Source organism: Chroicocephalus ridibundus, chromosome 1 (assembly GCF_963924245.1).
Source record: "Chroicocephalus ridibundus chromosome 1, bChrRid1.1, whole genome shotgun sequence".
In the NCBI taxonomy this organism is placed as follows: Eukaryota; Metazoa; Chordata; class Aves; order Charadriiformes; family Laridae; genus Chroicocephalus; species Chroicocephalus ridibundus.
Genome location: NC_086284.1, coordinates 193,409,467 through 193,437,343, shown reverse-complemented (window position 1 = coordinate 193,437,343; position 27,877 = coordinate 193,409,467). Strand labels below are relative to the sequence as shown.

Here is a 27,877-nt window from a genome sequence, read left to right as displayed (position 1 = left end):
TAAACTCTGTTGCATCAGAAAAGGTCAGCATGTGGAAGCAGTTTGGTAACAACTGGGTTATAATACAGGCATGGCTTCACATACAAGGTCTTGCTTCCTACCAACTTAGCAAGCCAACTGATTGGGAGGCCCTGCAGAGCTGGCTCAGCAAGCAAAATTCAATTGAAACTCTGACATTCCCAGGTTGACCTGCTCTGGTGACGTCTTCACCAAGTGACCTATTGGATCACTCAAAAAAATATGGTATTTTGGTTCAGAGAAGTAAAAGAGGGAGATTTTGATCTTGCAATATTGCTGGCGTTCTTGTATTTTAAAAATCCATGCATAATATAGTAACAATTGAAGTCCAGCATTACAAAATTCACTATAAATTATTGTCAAAAATAGAGATCATAAAATGACAGTCCTTTTTCCAGGTTTCTGTGACCATTTTGTGGACTAAAATTTATTTAATTCATTTATACAGGATTTGCTCACAAGACGTGGTCTCAAATTTCTTAAAAGCAGTGCATGTGATAAGTGACACCAGGGGAATCCTAGCCTGGTTCCATCCTCAAGCTGGAACTCCCGGCCTGGATTCAGACTGAGTTATATCTGATTGTTTACAGTAAATCATTACAAATTTTAAGATCTTCCTTATTCTACAGGTAAAGAACACTTCACTTTCCCTGGATTGTCTTTCAGAAAGCAGCTGAACAAGAAGGTGTTTGTGTAATAATATTGCTTCATCTCTTTTATTTACATGATAATATGACACTTATATTTCTTTTATTTCCTTTTATTTTCCCAATCACACACCTGGCACAGAATTTTAATTCTCTGTAAAGAACTAAACAAACACAGGGGACCGCTTTAGTGCAGCGTCACCCATCAATCAATATGTCACTTCTCCTCCCTTCCCCCAGGATTCCCTGTTGTCAACGAAGACCTCCTTCTCATAGCTCTCAGCTAACTAGGTCTGCTCTTTTACCTCCTTTCTGCTTCAGGTCTGGTAGTTCCAGTTCAATCTTGGTATTAATGGATGAGATAAGCACTATACAAGGCTATCTACAGACAATAAACGTTAATGGAATTGTGCAGGATGAATACGTGAAGCCGTGCTACTTTAATCCTTTCACAGATTGCATGTAACACTTAAAACCAGCTTTATTGCATTTCTCAGAAAATGGCTGCAGAGGACTCATACTGTTTCCTCCACCACGGAATAGGAAAGTCTTTAAAGCCTTAAGTAACCACCATCACAAAAGGGCTTTTTATTGTAAGATGAGGGTAGGGTTGGCCAGAAACAAACACAGATGCCACAATTGTTTTACCTGCACAAGCTAACAACTGAAATATCATTATAACAAATGAGGAAGCAAATAAAAAAAATAAAAAAATCTCACTTCCATAGTCAGCTTGACAAATTGGAAAAAACACACAAGCTACAGTGTGGGAATGCACGGTTAGTTTATGGAGGATTAATATTTGTGTGCTTTACTTCTTAACTAACAAGACCACAGATGGTGTTCATAGCCACCTAAATTTTTTTTCTGAGCACATAGAAAATTTGAGTAACAAATGAGAACACTTACTCACGGATGCTTTCAATCATTTTTTCCATTGCATCTTCCCAACAATAGGCTTTAACTGACTGTATATTTTCAATTATTTCTGAGGTGATGACAAGTCTCTCATTGATCTTTCCTGCCCTCTTATTCCTACAAAGTGAAAAGGCAGTAGGTCAATCTTCATCTTTTTCATCCTGTATAGTTAGTTTGTATCTGGTTATATCTTATGGAAACACTTTCCCTATATGCCTACACTTAAAATGTTTATTTTAACAGAATTATTATGAAGAATATGAAAGGAATTATTCAAAATCTATGATTGTTCTATTAAGGAGAAAATACAAGCTCTAAAAAGAATAAATCAAGTCACGAACAAGGACTTTTAATTCTACAAATCATTATCATTATTTACTGCACATTAGGTCTTTGGTTTTGTTAAGTTTAGACAGCTGCTGCTAAATTAGTAAAGGCTTGTCCATGACTTTCCCAACACAGACAACACTCTTTGGACTCCTCTTTTCTAACAATGTCATAACTGGAGACCCTTAATCAAATGGTATAAACTTCTTAAACCAAAGAGTATCAGGAAAATATACTGAAATATATTAAAACAGTCTCATCACCTGTATTTCATCATCATTTGTCCCAGCCAGGCTTGGAAAAAGGCCATGACTATTAGAAGAGTAAGTCCAGCAAATGCAGAAGCTTCTAACATATCCCAGAGCAGACCCATCAGCAGCGCCACTTGTAAAGGTGCAATCCATACAAAATGAGCCAGAGCAAGACCCTGTGGAAGCCCACAGCAGAAAATAATAATAATAAAAGTTACAGATGTGCTCTGAAAACTACATGAAGAGGAAGAAGTCTTTAAAGTGACACTTTGAAAAACGTAATGAAGGATGGTACAAATATTTCCAGTAGTAAAACAAGTTTATAAAGGAGGATTTGTGATCCTGAACACATAGCATTCTGGGTGTTAATTATGATGACAGCACAGCAATACGTACACATTCCACACCTAAACTTTGATTTTTGTAAGGCAAAGTTCAGTTTGCAATTGCCTCTTCACTGTGTATATGCACGAGGAAAAATTCTAGCTTTGTAAAAGTAAACAGAATTTGCCATCGATGCTGGCTTTTAACCACTGCAAGATGTGAAAAATACACAGAAGAATCTTCTGAGAGCGATTTAATCTGATATAGGAGGCGAATATTACTTTGGTGAAGAGATGACAGTTGTGTGAACACAACTAATTCAAAACAGATTGCTATTTACTTCAGTCATGTTCGTTCACACTGGGGAGATTTTGGACGGAATCCTGTGATCAGGCTGCCCAGGGGTCTGTGTTACTGCAGCTACACTGCTGCAACGACAGGGCCCTTGTCCTAGGTTGTTCAGTGCTAGCTGACATTGCTCTATATAGTAATATAGTGCTTAAAGTAAATACACTCCACAGGTTCAGCCATGTGTCTACAGTCTCTCTGATATTGCTTCTTTCATAGGAAGCAAACCTCATACTACCAATGGGCCAAATAAACATACATGCTGAACAGAAGTTCATAGACTTTCCAGTCCCCAAAGCCATTAGCAGGGATTTACCTCTGTGTCTTTAATGAAAGAGAAGTTTCACAGGAGACTCTGGAATTACTGTCTAAGATGGTAGTGTTTGGAATGATTCCTAATAAGGTCTTACATTGACACTTATTTTTAGGAAAGCAGGTAATAGTAGCAACAGGACACTGAACATCATCGCTTGTTCAACAGCAGGAATGGACTGGATCATCTTACTAAAAAGGTATGTTGGTCAGGAAAAGAGGATGGAAGGATTGAACCAGCAAGTTCTGACCTCTCTGAAACCAAATGCATAACCCAGAGGTTTCCCAGCAGGTTCTCACTGGACTCTAGAACAAGCCTGGTTTTAGGGTATACCTAGTTTTTAGGTTTCTTCTACTTATCAGCATAGGAGAATGTCCTGGTTTGAGCAACACAGGATTAATTTCTTTTTCAGTAAGGTCTCTTCTAGTGCTAGGGAAAACTGCTTTTTTAGAAGACTTCAGTGTCTGAATTTGTGAAAATATTTACTTTATAGCCATCTATGTCAAGGTCTCAGTGTTTTTGAGCTCGCCAGGTGCAGGGACGAGGAGGAGAGAGACCCGGGCATTTGACCCTATCTGGCCAACAGGATTATTTCACACCGTGAACATAATTTTCAATATAGATTAGAAAGTTTGCTGAGTAGTTTCTCACTTCCTTGATGGTGATAGTCAGAGAACTTCTTGCCCTGGCGCCGGACCCCTGAGCCCTTCCCTTCCTCCCAAAGCCTGAGCGCTCGCAGTGTCCAACATTTGCTGTCCACCGCTGGGAGTGCACAGCTTCCTACTGATATAATTGGCTGAGTATAATCCTCATATATTTTATACTGGTATCAGGATCAATATTGGTTCTTTAGTATTATTAATGTTAATTATTTAGTCTTATTCTATTAAATCTGTTTATATTTCAACCCTCTGGTTTCCTTGTTTTTTCCCGATTCCCCTTCCCAGTGGGGAGGGGTTATCAGGTGATAGAATAATTGTCTAAACGACAATAAATGGTTGTGGGTTCCTCAAACCATAACAGAGATAAAGGATGTCACAAGTATCAGAACAAGGATTCCCATGACCACGTGGCAACACATTTTCTTAAGGCAATGATTCATTTTATGTCTACAGTGAGCACTCAGTGCAGTCCGTCATTTATGCTCCTTCCTTCCTTAATATTTGTCATGAACAGCTTGAAGTATTGCATTTGTATCTGATGGATCACCAAATGGATTAAACAACCTATGACGTACCTCATCAAATTTGTTCAGATTGTTGGAAAGAAGACTGACCAGTTGTCCAGTACTTATTTTATCAAGAACTCTGCTTGACAGTTTTAAGATCTGCAAAAGAAAACAAAACCATAGAAAAATGACCATGTAACTCATCCCTATAAAACAGAATAAACACAGATAAAAATAATGGACAATGGTACAGTAGTATAAATAACAATTCACTTATCTGCTTATGCTCTAAAGAAACTCTCAATTAAACTTGTTATTTATGTCACTTGAATTTAATATAACCATTAAATTGCTTTACAAATATTGATTTATTGACTTAGTCCTTGTTTTCTGTTGCATATTTTATGTATATAGACATATATGCAAATGCAACTTTTAATTAAGCATGCACGCTGTGTGCTGCTGTGCATCCTCAAAAATCTCCTACTGTGCTTATCTTGACAAATATTTTTGAAAGATGTTTTCACAGTGAGCTTTATACTAGAGTAACTAACATCTTTGTTTAAATTAGCTGCTTTTTTAATTGGTAAGACCAAACACCTTTTTAAATCTTTGGATTTGTGAACATGCGATGCATCAGTATCTGTTGATTCTTCGTGCTATAGAGATCTCACACAGTATCATTCAAACTCAATCCCTTCTATGTTATATTTGTTGTTTAAATCTTCACCTCTAATCCTTTTTTTAAAATATTCCTTGGCCACCAGCATATGTTATTCTTCCTTTGCAATACACGTGTGTAACAGGAGCATGGTGGTAGAACAATTAAGGCATCTCACCACATAACCAGCAAGTCTGAACTCACACAGAGGCTGACTTCAGTCAAACCAACTATAGATGGGGATTTAATTCTTTGGACTTAGGAAACTGAGAGCTGTCAGAAACTCATGTTAGCCACATTATTCTTTTGTGTACTTTGTGCACAGAACTATCAATCTTTCAACAAACTGGCCTAAAGATTACGTAGGCTACAGACAGAGGTTTGGCTTTGAGTGTAAATTAAACTATTACCTTCTTATAAATCAAGCTAAACATAGCTATCCTCATTTGCATTCCTATATGCTGAAGACCAAATATAGCAGGCTGTATGAGTAGTGTTCTCACAAGGAAGAGAAGGCACAAGCCAATGCCCAGGTAGTACGCTATGGATCTTTCATCAGAGTTGTCCGGATCATAGGAAGCTATTATTCTTCCCAGCAGAAGGGGCTGCACAGATTTGGTGACTTCCTGCAGATGGAAAGAGAAAAATAATTTTGGTCAGTAGTTTGTTCATTTTTTCAAAATGGTTAACATTTTAATTTCAAGCCTTACCAACTGAGATTTACAACTTTATATCTTAAATGAGGAAGCGAGGTCTGTTTGCCGTGCAAACCACAGAAAGCTGCAGTAATTGCTCAGGAGAACTGACAACTCACTGCTGTCTTAATCTGTGATGCTCCTGCAATTCCACCAAAGCAAATCTAGTTTGTAAATTTTGTTTGATCATTTTCTACAAAATTGACAATTGAGATTAACTTCCACATTTACTTTTCAGAGTTGTAGCAGATTAGCCACATCATGTGAGTGAAGCCAGTTTAGCAGGCTGGATCTCTGTTTTAGCCCCTAGGGAACAGTTCTCACTGCACTTTACTGGATTTACAAGACACAGGAAGACTCAGAGCTCCTGAAATGAACACCACCAGCACAATACAGTGAGGATATAGCTAAAACATAAAATAAATGGAAATAGCAAGAGAATTAAAGTATAAACAATTTGGATCATCCTACTTAACAGTTCTAGACATTGTATCCACGGTTGTAACAAAAGCAGGATGAGAGGGCATAAATGGTAGGGGAGGCAAGTTTAATAAAAGTTCCAGACAGAAACCAGTCCCTCCTGCACTGGCAGCAACTGCACTTCGCATCCCAGGATGAGCAACATGGTAGAGAACCAGAGTAGGAGAGGAAAAAGAGGCAGTGTCAAACTGCTAAACTGCAAGGCATCCAAATGATCTGCTATGGCCCTGACTTTACCTTAGCCTACTATTACATTTGCCCTCAACCTCCTTTTCTGTTGTAATTAAAGCCCAGAAGCGTTATCTCACCTTTACCTGCCATGATCTTTAAGGTCCCTTCCAACCCAAACCATTCCATGATTCTATGATTTCCCTTCACACTCATATCTTTCTCATACTTTCACTCCTATAATCTCAACCTTTTTCACCTCTGCCTCTTGCCCCCTCTTTCCTTCCCCGCTCCTTCCCCAAAACCTGCAAAAAACATTGGTGTGCTGCGGTCTAACAATTTGCTTCATCTTCTGCATGAGCTTCTGAAGGGTGTGAAACATGTATGTGCTCCTTTGCTTCATTGTTATAGTCAGTGTAAAAATACTTAGTGGTAAGAACTTTCATGCATGTCTCCTTATCCTTCTTTCTGTTGTATCTCAGCAGAAAGCATCTGATAACTTCAAATTTAGCAAGAAACTATTGAATTCTTTTTTGTACAGATATGTTAAATTCTGGCAAAAAGTTATTGGTACTGCCTTCCAGCTGAAAACCACACAGACCACCATACAGAGACTCAGAGAGAAGCAAACTAGTGAAGTTCAGCTGTAATTAATGTCTTACAGGGATAAATAGATTGGGAAAATCCCCTTTGACTTTTTTCTTTCTCCTTTGGGTTCCTTTCGGTCTCTTATACAAGAGCAATCCCAAGCAATTCTACAGTCCCTTTTGAATGTCGCTATTGGTGGAGTGGATATTCATCATTCATTTTTTCCACAGAAGAGATGACATTTTATATCTTAAATAGCATACCTGTGCTATACACTACATTTCCCAAATTAAACACCACTCTGCCCCAACAGAAATGTTGTAAACCTAGAGCCGGCTTTGACAAAGACTTCAGTGTTATTAGTAGGCAATGGGGGGAGTGTTTATTAAAACACACATGACACAAGGCAGCTGTGCTTAGACATATGCATCCTGAAGCGGCAAACCAAAACTCCCCAAAACTCACAAAATACAAAACAGTCACCTCTCAAGGACGAGTGCTTTCATACTCTCTGAGATTCCAAGATAAGCTTTTATATATAGACTTAAAATAGAAAGATTTTTTTTTTTACTCCTATTGCAATGAAAATGCCACACTCTGCTGCTGTGTTTGTTGTGACTATAAAGGTATTGCATACATGCCTAGCTCACTGAAAAAACAAAGATGATTTACAGACTAAGGGTAGAATAATGGCTGGCAATAAGCCAAATCATTTGCTATCTCATGGGGCGTAAAAATCCACTGGTTTACAGTGGAGATTTATCAGCTTACTTATCAGAGATATTATTATCTAGTTAACATACAAATGAAAGCAGAACTACCTGTTTTTCATTTTTCCTCTTGTAACCTCGAAACTACCCACTTATATAAATATGGTTAAATAAACTGATTAGAATGACCTGCCTAAAAAAAGAAATGGGATTTGTGCACCTAACAGAAAAACCAGTTTTCACGAGCTGTATTTTCCCTTCTCCTGTCCTTGCTCTTCCCTCTGCATTCATCATAGGCCATTGAGAAACTCAGAAACATCCCCCTCTCAGAAATCTTAATTAAAAGAGCAAAGATCTGAAGAGAAATCAGAGTATGACACAGGATACTGTGCTAATCTGACCTGGTATGGCTATTCTTACACAATGAGAACTTTTACATTACGTGTATCCCCCATATGCTCAATCACTCTGCATTTGAAGACAATAATGCACATCTCTGTTTTGGCATATGCCCAAGAAGTGCTTCGGGACTTTCACATCCCTCCCTGCTGCCTCACTCACACCCGTGACCTATATGCGAGAACTTCAGGAAATCCTCATTAGCGTCCTTTGGGATATGATACTAAAACCATTTCTATGTTAATGTTAGAAGCTGCTGTGCCTGAGTGGAAGTATACATTTCATGGAGATGAATATAAGAGAAAAATGTAAATAGAATCAAACTGATCCTCACAGCAAAATACTCAATTTGTTAGCCGGTACTGTGCAACCGGTACAAGATTTTTGTTTCACTGCCGTACCACCGTTTCTTTAAATTGCAAGACACATCTGCTGATGAGGTGAAGCGTGGAAGCTGTTTCGAGCAGCAGGGGAGCAGATACATTAAGTGCAGTATCTCAACGTGCCTAGCAAACACTATTTATGAGGGAGAGTCGTAGTACTCTAGGGGGCCAGAGCACAAGTGTCCACCCTGCAATAACATCATTACCTACGGCGCATGAGGGGAAAGGGAGAGACAGAAAAACTACTAGACCTAATGAGAGCAAAGCTGTGATGCCAGTTGCAAGACAACTGCACAAACAGCAGGGATGTCAGCAGAGTTTAAACCACACTCCAAGAAAGGTGCCGTGAAAACGGCTCAGGGATTAGGCAAGAGAAGAGCCGAAAGGAAAGTGAAGTTCAAAAGAACACACAACTTGGTTGCACCTATGCCAATACGGCACAACATCCTGTCCCCATTCGAAGTAATGGCAAAGCTCCCGTTAATTTCCGTGAGCAGAGCCTGAAAAGAACACTGGTGGCTTTAACAGTGAGTTTTTCCTCTTACAGCTTTCAATAAAATGAAGACTAATGATAACAGAATTAAGAATTTAAACTAAGATTTAATGTTTCCATGTTCATTGTGAAAGGTGCAGGTTTTGTTTCCTATGTGCGGAATTCACGTCTGTGATTTCTTAAAGAAATGGAAAAAAAAAAACCCAAGCAAACAAAGAATCTGACTCAAAAGTCCTGCAGTCCTGTTCTGTCCTCACCTGGTCTAAAATTGTACTCCGTTAAAAAAGCCCACATGGAGAAATCAACCATGTACAGTCCCACACGTGCATGCCCACACACACTCTACTTGCCCCTACTCTGGGAAGGTCATCCTCAAAAATGCCTGCAAAAGCCCTCAGACTCTGCTTAACTTCTAACAGGAGTGTATTACTGCGAAAGTGTCAGCTGGCAGACTCTGCAGAAACACCTTTTATAGTGTATAGTAGGCTCAATTTCTAGAACTGCTGGGTTTTTTTTTAAATACAAACCTGACAAGAATAAGGAGTTGCTGGCTTGGCGAAGAAAAAGGTTAAAAAATTAAAGGCAGTAATGAGATGGCAGGAGTAAATAAAAGACAGAATTGGGTAGGAGTCCACAAAGAAATGGTCTTGTCCCGGAGAAGAGTCACCAAACAAGGTGAAAGCGTATAAAGAGAAGGGTTATTACACAGCCCCTTAGATAGCAAAAGGCCCTGTCCTAGATGGTTAACTGCCCTACCTGGACTAAAATGAAAAATTAATTGATTCATCAACTTCCATTCTAGCCACATTGCCTCCTGCCAGCCCTGCACAACACAAACAGCCAGAGGGTAGCCCAGGGTTTGGTGCGGAAAAGCCCTCCAGAGGGGTTTTGCCCAGACAGCACCATAACCATCATCTCCTCTCTTTTCTCCTTGTGCAGCCTTTGTGTACAGAGAAGGCGAGGAAAGCACGACTCTTTGAACCAGATCTGCAGCAGTGGTGACTTCAGACTGAGGCGAGTGGCAGTGAGAGGAGACCTGAGGCTCTTCGTTAGTGGCAAGAGTCCAGCAAGTTGAATAAACTTAAACTGGAAGAGAACGAAGTTGGCTTGGGTGCTAATTCTTGATTCCCCTATTTTTAATCAGAATTTGTATACACACATGTGTGAGCGTATCTACCCATGAGAAAGAAGCAAAAAGATAAAATGTAAATAGCTTTTTCACTCCAGGTTTTATTTTTAAAATCAAGCATTGGTGCTGAGAAATTTCAGAATCCCTCTTTATGAGCTACATCTAGGGGACAGTCTAAATGTGATTGCAAAAGATTAAGACCTATAGGGTTTTTTTTATTTTGAAACCCTGAAGCAGCATGATAGACTGACAGAGATCCTAAATTTTTTATAGACTAAAAAGAAGGACAATGCTGCATTTTAAGGGAAGCGATTTGCATTTTCTTTAGAGAATTTCTTCCTTTTTCTTTAGACCATTTTACTTTGTGACTTTCTGATTCTACTACTGATACTCATTTCCCCTGGGCATGGTGTTAGAAGAGAAAGATGCACTTGGTTTTTCCATAATTCTTAGGGGAAAATCCAATCTGAAGTGAAATTGTAGTCCATTATTAATTACCCAAATCAAATCAACAGTGATCTAAACCAGAACATTTGCATTGTTAGCAGTCCAAATTAATACACTTAGGAATGTTTTACAGGACCCTAAAAAAATTTACCTATTTTGTAATCTGCAAGATCAGCCTGCCTTTTACACAGCCATGTAAATGGGAGAGACTCTGTGGAAGTTTATTAGGGTGGAACAATTTCAGCATAAAACTAGCAGAAGTCAGGCTCCAAATTCCATGCTTAACCTGAAAAACGCTCTTTGACTTGAAACGCTGCCCGATGCATTAAAACTTTACACCCTTAAAAAGTTCCCTTTTAATGCTGAAAAGTCTGCATGCAGTTAAGGACTTGTGTTTTAATTTTCACTACATTCTTATTTATGTTTAAACTGTTTTACACAAAATTATTAAAATTTGAGAGTTTAGGTGTCAATGTGGCTTCAGTTAGCATACATCTGGCATGGCTGCCATAGAGCAGACTGTGATCTTTCTTCATCTACCTACTACATCTACCCAGCTTAAAATTTCCCTTCTACAGAGGAGTGAGCAGCAAGTTCATGGGGTGATGACAAGTCACCACGCTACTCTCTTTCCGGCCTGGGAGAGGGGTCATTAGGGCGTGAAGGTTTGCATTTCTGTAACTCTGCTGTTCTCTCAGAATAGTTCCTTGGCATACTTGATAGAAAGGTAAAAGAAAAGAGAGGTTTGGTTTTATAGCAAGCAACATGAACTTCAGGGACATTTTTGGGTGTTTTCCATAAATTCCCCTTACACACTGCTTCTGCCCAATCCATGACCTTGAAAGTACAGCTAAACTAGATCACATTCAACACTAATGCCAGTGGAATTAGTTCCTTTCTATATCAACCTTCTGAAAATAAAAATCTGCCCTAGAGCTCCATCTCACATCTGAAAACACTGACTATCTGAGTACATCTGACCACTTCCGGCCATTTGGGCTATTATAGCTGCAGTTTCTGATACCACAGAATTTTGAACAGAGAAACACAGAGCTTAATATCTCACTCTTACTACTAAATTGCAGAAACTTGAAAATAACATGGATATTTAATGTGCATATTAGTTAACAGTAATTTTCAGATTTACAGTCTGGCTATCCAACACACCTAGTGAGACACCATCAATAACAAACTATTTTCACAGGTCCTAACCGCAGTGATAGGATTGTCAAACAGGTGGCATTTGCTAAATCAGGGTAATCCTAACTAATATGTTGGAAAGGTGATAAACATAATCAGTTCAGACTTTCACATCAAGTTCCTGATTATATCCTTTAGAGCGCTAACAGCACCAAGATCCAAGCATATTTCACACAGTTGAGGAATTGCTACCACTAATGAAGACAATTTTTTTATTGCATACATAAACCTGAATAAAACATTTAACTATGAAGCTGACTGACAGTGACTTTGATAAAATTGACTGAATCATGTGAAATTGCACTGTCATTTGTTTTAATATAAGGGTAGAAAATTCTTTAGAAACTTCTTAAAAACTGTAACATGAGAAAATAATTACTTCAGTTCAGCAGTGATACAAAAATTCAGGTGCTCTACCTGTACTTGGTGAAGCATATGCCAGCACCTAGCACTACATGCATTTCAAAATTATTAATATGTATGTTTTAAATATATTAAGACATTATCAGAAAATACTTTTTTTATGAAGGTCTACGAGTATCTCTCTGTATTTTTCATCTTTGCTTTATAAGCAATACACAGAGCAAAATCTGTAGCTATTCACAGGACTCTATTAATTTAGCAATCCCTAAGACTTGAATGGAACACTACAAGTTTACCAAAAAAAAGAACAAATCTTACCCCTAAATATAGCAATATTCCATAGAACATAAATTTCCAGAAAAAGCATCGCCGAAGAGCATTAATAAGTTTGGGTTTTTTCTTTGAAGTTGCCAGCTCTCTGTCCCACTCTCTGAAAAGGAACCGAAAAACAAGACCATTAAGTTGCCATGAGTAAATACATGGGTCTATGGCTCTGACATACTTCAATTCACTCAAGTATATCCAAGGAGATTTAGCTAAGGTGACTAATGAAAGAAAGCTTTGCAGAGACCCCAAAGACCTGGCCTTCATTGACTTGATAGATCAATAAAAGTTCAAGCCTAGTTCAGCCACATATTTGGCAGTTTTAAATACTCAGCCATACATCACCCCGCAGGCAACTAATTCATGAAAAGGACACATTGTATGTTTTAAAGAAACCTGCTGTACTTAAGACCAAAGCACAAATAATAGGCAAATAAATGTTTTGGAGCTCTTCCAGTCTGCAAAAAAGAAAACACCAACAAAGCATCAAAAATGTGACTTTTCTACTGCACAGCATTATTTTTAACCTGTGTTGCTAGGACAATAATTTTCTATTTGATAATAAATGCTGATCAGAAGCAATGCTAAATACAAAAAGCATGGTCAGTCAAAATTCAACTCTCAGATTAAAGCACTCCTAAGAACTTCCTCAGCTCTTTTCTCCATTTTTCAACAGAATATTAAATAACCAGAATATTCCATTTATAAACTAGCAAAATGCATTAAGCATAACAATGTTCTCAATACTTTCTACCAGTTTTGTATACATATGTCACACTGCAATGAAGTTCAATTGGATTTGTACAACAGTGCAGACATTAGCTGCCCTGGCACGCCAGGGAAAGCTACACGGGAGGCTAGAAAAGAGGGATTGGATTTAGGCACTTGTATCTAAGAGTTAGTCCGAAGCGTAGCCCAGTTTCTGAATTAGGACCCACTGAAACAGTGTAGAGAAGAGGGGAAGCCTAAATGGGGAAAGTCAGGGCATGACTTCTGCAGAAGCAAGTAGTCTTTTAACAGTGGTATCAAAGAAAATTAAGAATGTTACTCAGTTGAAGAAAAAAATAAAACAAGGTTTTACAAGGGTATTTTGGGAAGAAAGAATAGCAGAACAGGGAACTAACATTGACACTGTGAGTCTAGCCTCGCCAGTCAATGGACAGATGTCACAGGTACCTGTATCTAGTAATTTAGAGCATCTAGGTGATACGTGTGCACCGAGGATGCCCCAAAGGACAACTGTGTGCTGAATGAGGACATGCTTGAGCAGTCAATGGGTGCAACCAGCTTGCACCCAACGGTATTTAAACATTTTATCAAACAGCTTTTTAATGAAAATTGCAGTGTGATTCCTGAAACAAAGTTACTCCACGAATGTTTCATACCTTTCTAGTTTTTCAGAAAGATTATCAGCAGAGTCCGCAGAAGGGATTTGATAAATATCTGACAGCTCCAACCGTCGTCTGTAACCCTTTCTCAAAATTGGTTTTGTCCATCTAAGCAGAAAAATAAAAAAATAAAATAAATTACCAGTTTCTGAAGTTAATCCTGGAATTGCATTGTCTCACCTTGAATATTTTGTTCAGAGCATCCAAGTATGTCTTTGTGCACACACACACACATATACACCCACACACAATATGACATAATATAGTGCAGCTCTGCATTACATTTACAAAACTATATTCACAAACATAACATTAAAAGAATAATTGTAAAACTGTTGCATTTTATCAGTTTTGGGGTGGGATCATACCACGCACTTCCTATTCAGTCAGTGCCAGATAAATGAACAGGGGACTGAGATTTTTTTACTGTATTTCCAAATATGTGTTACGTCCATATAAATGAGTAATTAATCAGAACTATAGTAAATTGTATGTATAAGTTTCATTCCTATAAACCAGAAAATCTTAATATAGCTTGAGTGTTCCTTTGACAGCTTACATTGCAATAAGCATTTAACAACCGACAAGATCCTTCACAGGACTCCTCATAAGACCTTAGAGTCATAGAATCATAGAATCTTCATGGTTGGAAAGGACCTTTGAGATCATCGAGTCCAACCAAACAACCTACAATCTCTGCCACTAGAGCATGCCCTGAAGTGCCACATCTAGACGTTTCTTAAACACCTCTAGGGATGGTGACTCAACCACCTCCCTGGGCAGGCTGTTCCAGTGCCTGAACACTCTTTCAGTAAAGTAATTCTTCCTAATATCTAATATAAACCTCCCCTGCCACAACTTCAGACCATTTCCTCTGGTCCTGTCATTATTCGCTTGGGAGAAGAGGCCAACACCCACCTCTCTCCAACCTCCTTTCAGGTAGTTGCAGAGAGCAATGAGGTCTCCCCTCTTCATTGCATGCATCACATGTAAACGTTTTCCTTTTTTCTTTTCAAATGTTATGTTTAAAAATTTAATATCAGTTTAAAGGGCATGCTGAATTAAACCAAAGCAGGAAAAAACTCTAGAATGGCTACTCTGTCGAGAAACTATTTATAAGCCATTACTGATTTTATCGAACAATTTGGCTGCTGAAAGGCCTGTGTATCCCCAAGTGCCAACTTGTACAAAATTTTGCAGCAGGTTCTGTTCAGAAATCTTTTTGAAAGCACAGGACTAAAACAAAACATAAACAAGCAACACCGTAAGAACTAATGGTGTATTTTGAAACTATTTGAATTTCTGCTTTACTGACATTGATAAAAAAATATTTCCTTAAAAAAAAGAAATGCCTGCGAAAGAAGTAGCTTGTGGTTGATTGCCGTCATGCTTCCATATGTAAACACAGTTTGTAAAAAAAACAAACACCTGCATGATTTATGATTATGATAAAAGTTATGATCTGCAAAACCTCGATCATTTCAGAAATCTTTGTTTTAAATTGTCTTTATAGACACCAGTTAACAAAATTGCAAAAGAAATGCATTAATGTTTCCCGTGGTCACAAACACAAACAGCTTATTGGAAATGCTTACCCGTATGCCTGCAAGAACACGTATCATACACACAAAGTAATCCACATTCTCAATTGCAGCCTCTGATAGTGCAAAGTAGTTGATACAAATGTAAAAGAACATCGTTAGACACTACAGAAGTGCAAAAAGACCCTAACACAACAGTCAAAGCCTATTTGTGTGCAACTGTGTGCACAAACATGCACACTCTAACATTTACTTTAACAAAATTATGAATCATATGAGACACCACTCTATAATCCCCATAATTCAGTAAAGCACAAAGGTATTTCCCAAGAGAACGGTAGTATCACACCCACTGCAAAGAGAATGTGTTCTAAGAAATTAGAAGATGATCATTCATTTCTGCAATCATACTACGGTTTCAGATAAATCATTTGGGCTTTACCTCAGTCTTTGACACCACTGTAGCTGAGAAATAACATACAATTTGTGTATGTTACAGCAAGGCAGCTAGGAAAGTCCACTTTGGAGAATCATTGGTAAAACATCCATAAACTTTATTAGTACTGGAAATAGAGGTCAATGTTTCCAGGGATGTAACAAAATGGATTAGAAGAAAACTTTTCATTTTAAAATAATACTATTATGTAAAATTGTTTGATGGCCACAGCAAATCACAAGTCAGGCATCGAGTTGTATTTTGACATCTCCTGATGGCAGAAAGGACCAGTTGCTATTGGATTTGTGCACATCTTGCGCAGAAATGGCTAATCCCTGTCCTTCAGGAACAGAAGCTCTCATGGACTGGCTTCACCAGAAGTTCTGTATATGCAGATATTTTGGCAACGATAATATGAATACAAGTTATGGGACACTAAACCACTACTGCAGCTAATGCAAATAAGCAACACTACTTTCTAAGCAACCTCTTTAATTCCCAATACCGTAGCTAAGTAATAACCTTGCTGAGCCCCTTAGTAATGCTTTGAGACTGCAGTAAACAATTCCCAACTTGTCTTGACAAAAGACAAGCACTTTATAATTTCAGGCCTCATATGTTTTGGGAAAACATTTTTCTTTGCACTCTTTCCCTCCACACATTTGATTTTAGTTATACTTCTGATTAGCACCTACCCTGGCATTTTGCCACCACATGAAGTAATAAAATGTGATGGCATTTAGAAAATAAGCAGAGAGCCTGTATTATCATTCGGGGAAGGCAGCATGCTTAGCAGATCTCCTGTACTCCCAGAAATGTCTCTTGTTCTGCTTGGCTTTTAACCAGGTGCACTTATCAGTGCTACATAAACTATGTGGTCCCTAAACCACCTTCCTCTCCCGCTTCAACAAGTTTGATACAGACTTAGTGCAGTCCTTGTCCTCATCTCTCTGCTCATCAGAGTAGCTGCAACTATGGTAGATGAACTCCTCCAGCCAGCTAAAGGAGCGCTGCTGACACCTTCCCCCAGGGACCTTCTAGTCTGCAGCCAGGTTCCAACCGCAGGCTGCTGGCAGGGCTTCCACAGAGATGTTCATCTCCCAGCTGCCCTGGACTTGCTCGGAAGTCCCACCCTGACTTGATCTGGCCAATTTGCGAGCTGTGCCAAGTGGCCTCAGGTTGGAGTGGTAATCGTGGGAGGAGCTGGCCTGTCACGTGCTGTTTGTCTCAAGGTAGATTTTCAACAGCTGCTTGGGTTGTGCTGTCAGTAACCGTGGGAGACAATATATATTTTATTAAAAGGAATACACTAGACCTAGAATACATAAATATATCCTAAAGCCAACCTTTTGCCAAATGCCAATAGCATCCAGTTTACCATTATGCTCCGGATTCTTTGCAAAGTTTGGAAATGCAAAATGACTATAAATTTATTTTAACTGGCAATATAATCTGTAGTTATCAACATTTCTTTATCACCAGGTAATGCAGCTCAGTCAGAGTCTGTCAATGAATATGGCTCTTCTATTTTTTGGCTTACTAGAAACAATTTGCGAGTATTAATAATGAGTTTTTTCTTCTTGTGGTTGCTGAGGAGAAATTTCTTTTGAAAGGAAGAGAGCAAGAAGGAAGGGAAACAGAATGGCTTTACAGCATTACGTTAGCAAATGCCACCGGATTACTGGCGGGCATTTAATGAACTCTTTCACAGAGAAACCTGTAGTGCTGTCAGAGTTTTGCCACTAACTAGGAATGTTATTATGGGTACACACACATGAAACCCAGCAGGGGACAAGTTTCAAGGGTGTACAGTAGGAAAGAAAAGAAGGAAAACAAGTTCCACCTCTATTATTGATTGCCTGTAGCAAAAAATACCTTGTGAGCTTGATATGTAAATATCATATACAAAACACACTGTTTTAACTTCTCTTTTGGTAGATTTCTAATGACCGTTTCTTTGTCATTCACTTTAGCAATATATAATAGATTTCTTACCACAGCTATTTCTTTCTCCAGCATGTTCAGCCTCATCCCACGCGAGCAAATTGTATCAGTAGGACAGATGTCTTTGGCTTTCCAGAAAGTATTAACAGAGACTGTTAACTTGTCAATAGGATTTGACTCTCCCTTAAGGCTGCTTTGCATGTCACTGAAGACAGAAGGAGCCTCTGTGTTGCTAAGCCAACTGCCCAGATCTTCCTCCCAGGAGCAGGGATTCCCTGGCTCCATCAGGCCCTTCAGGTCAAGAAGCACTGGGTGCTGGGACAGTGACAGAGCAGTAGGGATGGGCTATCCGAGGCCTGCAATGCAGAGCAGCTTTCCGGCAAGGGTCCCTGGTCAGGCTGGTACCATTTCAACAGGTGTCCTGTGCACAACATAGCAATATCTACTGAGCAGTGCAAAGGCGATTGCGGCTTCACTCCCTTCTCTTACAAAGCATTGATACCTGTGCACAATATAGTTAGGCATAGCGCTTGCAGCTCCCAAGGAACTGGACCTGACTCTTGATGGAGACAGAGCAAGAAAAGCGCCTCTAGCTTTATCTTATCCCTTCTTTTAACAGTTAAGGGGAGGGAGGGCAGAGAACATAACCAAGCCATGATTATGATGTTTTGGAGCCTAAGTTTTACAAGGTGTTTGTACAGCCACAAATTCCTACTGACTGCAGGAAGAGACTGAGGTACCACGTAGATCTCAGCCATTCCCAAAGGGTCAAACCAGACCAGATTCTGTCAGAGACTCTGCACTTCCATCCTCTCCCAGAAGATATCCATCACTCTGGCAGCAGAACAAATTGTAAACTGTTGCTTGCTTTATACTGGAAGTGGCAGCTCGACTACACTCGAAACTGTTTCTCCAGAAAAGCCCTCCAGAGGAGCCCTCTTCTCTGAGCACCCTGCAACGCAGCCGTAAAGGGTGACCCTAACTCTGCAGGATCCTTGCTAACAGATGGGACAAGTCAACGCACCCACAGAGAACAACTGCCAGGCACCACAGCGTAATTCCTGCGCCTTGGTCACCCTCAACAAAGTGGTGTTGCAGTTATTTTGTTTCAAATGCTGAAAAAGCTTGTTATATAATCTGAAAACTGTAATAAACCTTTAGCAATTTCCCCTTTAAAAAACAAACAAATGCAACACTCTGGGCTTAATATTTACAAATAATTACTGCAGGGCTTCAACAACTAAAGGTAAAAGCAGACACTACTAATTTCTGCTTTTTTGTTGTTTTCCTGCAGATCACAAAAATTAAGATTTAAATTTCCTCACTAATAAACAATTCTTCCCTGTGAGGTGTTATTTGACATGGAAAATATTTAGCTGCATCAACTCTGCCACTAGCTGTGAGCAGCACCATTTTAAGGACAATCAATGTTCTGCTGAAACCCCAGGATTTCAATAGCGAATCTTAATTAGGATTACTCCACAACAATTCTTGGGGAAGGCTGGCTTTTTTATGCCCAGTTTTTGCAAAGTGACACTTATTCCGATTATTATCTACTCTGTAAATGCTATTTGAGATTCAGATTTTGAGCAGAAATTCAATACTTTTTGCTTACAGTTAGTAAGATAGTCAAAGTATTCTGGTTTGCAGAAGTATTGAAAGCTATTTTTGAGAGAAAACAAAGCATAATTGGGGGTACAAAGATATTTAAATTGTGTGAGATGCAAGGACAGAATACATTCCATTTATTAAATCTGTCAATTGTTTAGATACCACAGTCAAGTGTAATATATGCCTCAAATATTTCTTTAACAAAACTATCAAAATAAGAGTGGTGATGATGTGCTAAGAACCGTGTTTGCAAGGCAGTTTCAGCACATACCTACAGTGTGACTGTAGGACGTTTCTTCATCTTCACTCTTTTTCTCAGTTATATATCCCATAGCAAGAATAAGAGAAAGACATTTCTTTCTCCTAGTCTTTTGAAAGACCAAGGAACATTGCAGAAAGTTTGCATCAGCAAAACTATTGTAGAGCTGTGCTATTCATGATTGAACTGAATTTTAAAATCTCTCACATGTGTCACTGATGTGATAGCAACAAATTTCACCCAATTTAGTGTTCCACTGTCTTAGCCATGCTTTTATAGATACATTTCATAAAAAATTGGCATAAAAAAGTTGCATAGCAGGTGCAATGGCACTTTCCAAATCTGTAATTTGTTCCAACCACAGTGACTGATATGTCACCAGGTATAAAAACCTTCATAAACAGATGAATACATTTGCAGCAGTTCAAACATGGGAAGGGGAAAGTGGGAAGATTTTTATTTTTATTTTCTTTAAATACCAAGTATTAAAGTGTAAATCGCCACTACAATAATATGGAATTAATCCTGAATGAGAGGCTGCTTCTCCTACTGCTCTATGCCATCTTCCCTGTATCCTCATATTTGATGCTGCTACTCTTTGGCCTGACCCTTGCACGTTAATGAGAAAATGTCTCATATTTTCTGATTTCCAAAATGATCTTGCGCTTTGAGCAAAGCAACATTGGTATTTTTTTTGTTTTGTTTTCTTTGTATTTGTTACCTCTGGAGAAATAAAAGCATCCTAGATTTCATAGATTAATCTTAAACTGAGTTAAGTTGAAACAAGTTAAAGTGAAATACCAGATTGACTCCAATACAATAAAGTTCATATCCTTTATTTTAAAAGTTGAAAAAAAAAGTTTATCAAAAGATAAATACCAAAATTAAAACATGGGAATATACCAGAAACCAAGTACATTTCCCAGGTGTCACTTAGGATTTTCTCCTAAGGCACAACCTTGCCCACGGAGTCAAGGCATTAGTACTGCAGCAGGCCGCCCCAAGCACCGCCTTTCAGGATCGATCCCCTCCCCGCCTACCCTCTCCCGAAGGAAGGATGCTTAGCCATATCTGACAGGTAGGAGGGTTCTAGTTTCAAGGGAAAAACAATGCCGTTTAAAAATATGTCTTAAAAGCCTACTTATTCTCTCCTAATTTGAGGAGCTTCATGACAATGTAGCCTTTGTTTAGCTACTTGCTGACTGTGAAAATGCTCATGCAGATCCTTTTGCTTATATGAGCGGGAGTGATATGTAAACACAGCCTGTGAGCTCTTGCTCATCTCACCCAGAAATACTCCCTCTCTCATAGAAGGCAGTGGAATTGCATCTACAAGTTTACATTGCAAAATTTTGCAATGTGTATCACTAAAGTCTTCTTATATGCTACACTTTAATTTGATCTTTGATTTATTTATTTTAGAGGACATAATGTGACACGTTATTACCCAGATGTCAGGTTGGCACCATCCTGCCCCCACAACCACTATACCTACATATCTATGCTACAAAGCATGGGAGAAAGAAATAATAAAAAAAATTTAAAAAAGAAAAAGAGAAAATGGCAACCCGTGGAACTCTCCTGCAGTAAGTCACACTATTCTCACTAGTTTGAAAATTAGCATATTCAAAAAGACTAGATATTCAGAGACTGAGACTCTTTTGTATGAAAGAGGTGATAATTGTTCACTGTAGAAATATTCTGACGTAACTTTGTCACACAAGAAATACTCCTCTGTGATTAAAGTCCAGGAGAGGAGATCTCAGGCAGTCTGCACTGACTCCATCACGTGTTCCTGGACAAATCACAATCCTTGTACACCCCACTTTCTTCTCTACAGAACTAATAAAGAAACTTCTTTTTTAGCTCATCCTTTGTGCTATCTACTTAGACTTTAAAATCTTCAAAACAGATTTCCTTATCAAATATTTTCCAGTCTTTAGTAGAGTAGACTTCAAATTTCTGTTAGGGCATTTAGAAGCCTCTATAATGCAGACAATAAAACTACTTTCCATGTCATTACCTGCAGTATTAAAAAATAATTCAAGGATTTGGATGGATTATTTTCTATCCCACCAAAATCAAATAAGCATGGAGGAGAATAAAAAGGTACAGGGAGGTCTGCAAATCTTTCAAATGCTTGATAATTTCATTTTGAACATCAAGATGGTAAGTCTTCCTCCTGTAGGATGCAAAGAAGCTCTCTATATATTTCAGAAACCCAGATGCAACTTGATACAGGCAACTGTGCTTTAGAGATATAAAGCAGCCAGAGAAGGGCACTGTGCTATGCAGGGTTTGCACTTCTGCTTGTCAGACCAAAGATGCAGTATCAGGTTGAGTCAAGGACACAATTTAGCTTTATTAGAGGAGGTATTCATGTGACTGAAATTATTTCGGAGTAGGAGAATCAGCATCCTTTCTCCAGTTCACTTCAAGTTTCATATTTTACCTTGGAAATATTAACAGAAGTCAAATTTTCAAAGGAGTCCAAAACTTGGATGCACATCTTTGAACCATCTTGGGGCTGACTTTCAGAAGTACTGAAAGCTTGCTGTTTCAAACAGGTCTGAAGGGCTGACAGACAAATAGGTCTCCAAGGACCACTTGTGGCAACAGATAAATGATCAGGCAGCCTCATGGGGACAGAATCTGTGCTGCAGCTGCAGCTGTGCTTGGTTATAACTAACAGCCAGGATTTATGATTACCTGGGACCAGTGAAAGGTGGGTTCTCAGGTCTTGACCCATAAAGGGCCTTAAGAATATACAATAAGAAATTTGCCTTGTAAAAGTATCTAAGCCAGCTGTCCCAGCAACTGAGCCATCACTCTGTGCAATTCAACCTACCTGCTCGTAGCTGCCAACATACACAGAGGCTCCCTACTCAGAGAGGAAAGATGAGCAAGGTGCTACAGCTAGGTATTGATAGGGGACGCTCCAAATATATGTTGGATATGACAATTTCCAGACATCTGCCCTCCAGAGTGAAATTTATAGACAGGAGTTATGTCTTTAAGCTTCCTATACAATACCTGGGATTTTTAGGAACTCATGACAGTTTCAGGGGAAGTTCTGAGGACAAATGTATACATTAAATACCAAACTTCTTCAGGAAAATAGGCACATAAATCCTTCTCTATTCAGGAATCAAAATCCTAAGTACCCTCTTGGTATTAAATCCTAAGATACATAGTTCAAGGATAGAGCAGGAACTGCCTAGGGCAGGTCTGGCTTTAATTCCTTTCTCTGAAGGGATTCAAACTAATTCTCATGAGAATGCCTATTCAAACCAGAAACTATCTTGGTCAATGCACTCTCAAACTTGCAATTAAGACTGAATTAAGCTAGAAAGAGTGAAAGAATAACCATGACTGTAGCTCATGGGCTAAGTACTTTCAAAACTTAAGTCCTGGATACTGTTATCCACCCTAAAAGTTTCATAAAAAGTGCCCTCAGAACAGAAATAAGGACTTGCAAACAAGTTTCTTACCCAGTAGACTACAGAGTCATCCTTGCTCTTATGCTACAAAAAGATTAGCTGAGCAGAGATAGATAACTAAAACACACTAAAACACCTTCACTACCGTGCACTGGTAACACTGGTCCTACTGCCCAGAAGAGGTAAGGTGTAGAATTGAATTTCTTTTCCTACCACTCCCAGCACGCACAAAGCAAAAGAAGGAATCCAACATTTATCCCCTACATGCTAAATTGCGCTTGAAACCACTGGACAGCAGTATAAAAAGGTGGCAGGTTACTTTTTTCTCTGGTTTGGGAAGAAAGAAGCAACTAGAGCAGGTCTGATGGACTGATCCCACTAGAGGACATAGCACAAAAACTGGCTTAGTTTGTATTTCTCATGTGGATTTAATAATGAATCAGGCACTGAACTACTTGGTCCTGCCCAGACAGTTGTTACATTTGGTACTTACCGAAGCAAAAGTATACGCTTAGAGAGTTGGACAGGAGCACAAGGATTGCTTTTGATGAACTTGTATTTAAATATCTAAATTTGCATTTTAAAAAAAATATATCACAATTGTCCCAAAGTTGCAACCTTTTCTGAAACTCCAAGAGTAACTCTGTGTTCCAGTACCCAGCTAAAAATTAATTACTTTATTAACTTGCCTTAATAAAACCATAATAATACTACCTGATCTCAGTTAATTTATAATAAAAACTAGGTGATTGCAAAGTACTCTGATGTTGTTTGCTACAAAAGGTATGACCTGGACCCTGCAAAACTCCAAGAACATAAATAACTGTTACAAAGACAAAAGTGAAGCTTCACAATGAATATGAAGGTAAGCATATGACCATCTGACTGCCTCTGCATAAACTCTGTTTTCTTTAAGCAAGATAAAAAGTTGACAGTTCCCAGATAAATGTCTTGCATGTGGTTGGGAACAAAAGGGATCAACTCTGAAAATGTAATAAGGAAAATAAAACAAAACACAAAAGAAACCCTGAAATCCCAAACAATTAGTATTTAGTTTTTGATAAGTGTCATCCTAATGGAAGACCTCACACCACTTGTCTTCACACTTTATTTCTTAACCACCAAAACCCAGTTTCTAAACAAAAATTGTTCAAATTTTAGGATGAAAGTTGATTTCTAATGTCTAAATAGTTTACATTGTGACCACACCAAGCAATTCTCTTTCTTTGGCCACCAGTGTTGATAATCTTGGAAATCCAAAAAAAGGGTAAGATCTTCCCTAAGATACTACTCCTTGTATACACATGACAGTTTCTCACTTTTTGGCATAAAGAATTAAAAAAAAATGTACAAACAACACTGAAACATGTCTAAACTACTCACTTATGAGCAAGGAGCTTCATTCTGACTTTATCACATTTAAACCTACCCCTCCAGACCAAACAGGACACATTATGAAGCAATAAAACCTTGCTAATAGGTTTACAGACATCAGTATCAAGACGCTGATAAGAACTTGTACTATCTTAAATAATAATATTACACTTATCAGCAAGATTTCATGAATAATAGCAATTAATACTTTAGCATCACTTCTGTTAATGCGATCTTCAACCTATTGCATTATGTTCAGATTGATACTTCACACATAATTGCACAGGAGCCTCCTGTAAAAGTTACTTCACTGAAGCATTCTGCAATGTTGTACCTAAAGGCAACTATTTCATCATCATTGGAAAGAGCAATCTTTTTCCATACACACCTTTTTGGTTTAGTTTTTTTTTTAAAAGAAAGAATTGTAACTTATTTCAGATATAACGCCGTTGAGTTCTGTCTCACAAGTTTTCATGGAAGTAAAGCATGTTCTAAAACGTAGACGTGTCCTGGAGTGCTTTACTAAACACAATCAGTATCAGAAACCAATGATGTGTGTACATTCAGTTAAAACACTGACAGTATATTCTGACATCTTAGAAAACCTTGTTCCAATCTCACTCACTAATCACTACGTTGTGGATGTTTCCAGTTGAGTGGACAGGTCTCTTGTTACTGATACATAGCAAATGCTTCTGACTTTGTAAAGCTCATCAGAAATATTATTCCTCAAAGTGTTGTGAAATTCTTATACCTTGATGACTCTTTGCTCTATAACTTACCTTTTAATAATCTTTAGCATTGATCGAGATCTACTTTTGATGAGGCAGAAACTGAAGAAGTCCTTGAAGATTGAAGTGATGCATTTTAAAACAAGCTAACATGTTTCAGTGCTATAAGTAATGAATGTTTTTAAAATATTTATTTATTTATTTTTTAAAGAAAGACACCCTTGCTGCCAATTTTGATGCAATGCATTTTCTTATCTTGTGGCTTTCACTTTTGGGACCTTTTCAATTATTTCATATAATATTTGTGAAGAAACAAAAACATTCACAGTGTATGGGGTAAAATGCAACTAAGCAGAGACTTATTCACAGAAACATCATTCCTAAAGTATTAGAATAATATTAGACACTTTATAGATGTACACATACAATTTTGGCTGTTCTTACCCAGTGAACTGAATGTTTACATTAAAAGCCTGATTTTTCCATGAAACAATGTTACTATAAAGTTTTGTAAAGAAATTTCTCTGCTCTAGTTAATATTCATCATAATAATCTCTTTAATGTTATGTACTTAATTATTACCTCTTCAGTTACAGTCAGATAGCTGGTACGATATAATGTATCACGCATGATAAACATGATTCAAACGTCATTTAATGGACTTAAAGATTTTGGTCTTAAAAGACCAGGTCAGACCAAAGGACAGTTAATTATGCACTTAATGAGCATGAACTGCATCTGATTTCTGCCATGGGAACTTTAACTAAGGTAGGAATCAAAAGTATATTTGCTTTATGTTATTGGGTTTTTTCTTGACACCTTCAGCAACACAGTTTCTAGGAGAGCACTACTCTGATAGAAGCTTTACAAATCAATAAAATGAAACAGAACAAGTGGCTCCTTGAGCAATGCAGTTAATATGCAGCATTATTTCCTACACATATGTACCTTATATTTGACAGGAGCACTGACTGAAGCTTCTTGGAGAATTTGTAAAGGCTTACACTCCCATCATTCACACTGCCTGGCTCTAACAGCATTTGAGAACAGGTATGGCTTCTTTCCCACTGCAGGACACCTCTAGGATCCTCACCTTTACCTGGATTTTTGTAAAACTTTAGGAACTGGTTATGTTTGGGATCCTTCCCTGCTGTCACACCTGGCTAAAATGAGCCAAAGTGGGGGAGGCGGGCAGAGTGATTCACGCAGACCCACTTCCCTTAAGAAACTTTAAAAAAAAAAGCCCAGGCCAACCTGCCGGAAAGGAAAGCTATCCCAAAAGGATTAAAAAGTGAGTTAAAAGCCCTCAGTTGCTCAGGCAGAGACCTCATGCCAATGTTATGGTTTTACATCACATGTTTCCATTTCAGTCACCATGTTCACATCTTACACAAGATTTCCTCCCTCCCCTCCCTACTGTGTGAAAGACCCTCAAGTAACAAAAGGGGGAACCAGCACCCTGGCAAAAGCAGGGGTGTGTGGGGCAAAGCCAGAAAGATTATCTGCTATTTCCAGTTGGCAGTGTCATTTCTAGCAGTGTCATATAAAACATGTTCAGGCTTCTATATTGTCTTATAAAGTACATTGTGCCCAAGTGTTGGTATTGGCTCCTTCTTCTCTTTTCATTTGAAGATGTGAGAAAGAAAAGGCGCCAGGGCCTTTGCTTGCAAGAGAACACTTTCAAGGCTTACAAGGAACTGTTTCCAGTAAGATCTTACATTACACTCACACACTGAGCAAATGCTGAACATCCGAAAAGCCAAACGTAAGGAATCCTTGCTCTGAGAGCACTTCCCCTCTGAACCCCCCACTCCACCCCACCCCCCCGGCCCGTTCTCACAGTTTGCAGTGAAATAACAGATTAACTAGTTGAGCAATTTACCAAAGGTTGCTCAAATTATGTCATAAATTCATCTGTACAGGTCCAGCGAGGGTTTATGACACCTGACAGACAAAGCCCATTCTTGGTGCTAAAACCCCAGCAACAACAACGACAACAACAAAAAAAGAGAGATCTCATCATTCGGCAGCAAGCGAGACTCCCACCGCTCTCCCCACAGACCTTTCCAGAGCTAATTGGCGCCCAGCGCTCGGCCCCCTTCTCCGCCGAGACGGGGGGGGGAAAGGAGGAGCCCCCGCTGAGACCCCCGGCACCGTCACTGCCCGCCCCTGCTGCCCCGCCGTGTCCCGGCCGCGCCGGGGGCTCCCACCTGAAGAAAAGTTTGGAGAAGATGTTCGCCTTCTCCAGGGGGGACCTCTGCATGGTGGCCGGAGCTGCGGTGCGGTGCGGTGCGGTGCGGTGCGGTGCCGCTAATCGCTGACGCCTGGCTGGCCCGCTCCGCTCCCGCGGCTCTCCCACCTTATCCGCTCGGCCGGCTCTGATGTCACCGCCGGCCTCCTGCCCCTGCCCCTCTCCCCGCCTCTGCTTTGCCCAGGTTCAAAAGCGGGAGGGCTGGGGCCCCGTCCCCGCACACTGTCTGCGCCGCCGCCGCCTCCTCCCCCGCCTCCCCGCCGCGCCCGGCACCGCGCACGGGGCGCGCCCTGCGGCTCCCCCCGCGGCCGCCCGCACCCTCCCCTCCCCGGCCGCCCTCTCCTCCCCGACGGCTTTCGGCCAGTCCGCTACCTCCTCCTGCTCGCCCCGCGCCGGGTCCGCAACCTTCCCCCACCAGCACTAAGCCCCTCGCCCCACCAGGGGCCGTGGGGAAGAAGCCACCCCTCCGGACGAGCCCTCGGCTCCCGCTCCGGGGCAGCGGGGACCGCGCAGCGAGGAGACCCCCCCCGCGGGGCGCGGAGACACCC

General features: G+C 39.5%; 1 protein-coding gene across 1 annotated transcript in view; it reads right to left on the bottom strand.

Annotated features, from left to right (window-relative positions):
* The window catches only part of CFTR (CF transmembrane conductance regulator), a 93,958-nt gene extending 66,575 nt beyond the window's left edge, over window positions 1-27,383 (bottom strand). Inside the window, exons 1-7 of the mRNA XM_063323241.1 lie at window positions 27,289-27,383; window positions 13,740-13,850; window positions 12,349-12,460; window positions 5,386-5,601; window positions 4,384-4,473; window positions 2,174-2,337; window positions 1,575-1,700 (exon numbers count right to left, since the gene is read on the bottom strand). Coding sequence (XP_063179311.1) covers window positions 1,575-1,700; window positions 2,174-2,337; window positions 4,384-4,473; window positions 5,386-5,601; window positions 12,349-12,460; window positions 13,740-13,850; window positions 27,289-27,341 — 872 coding nt within the window. The 5' untranslated portion in view covers window positions 27,342-27,383. The remainder of the gene's footprint in view (window positions 1-1,574; window positions 1,701-2,173; window positions 2,338-4,383; window positions 4,474-5,385; window positions 5,602-12,348; window positions 12,461-13,739; window positions 13,851-27,288) is intronic.
* Window positions 27,384-27,877: the final 494 nt, after the last annotated feature.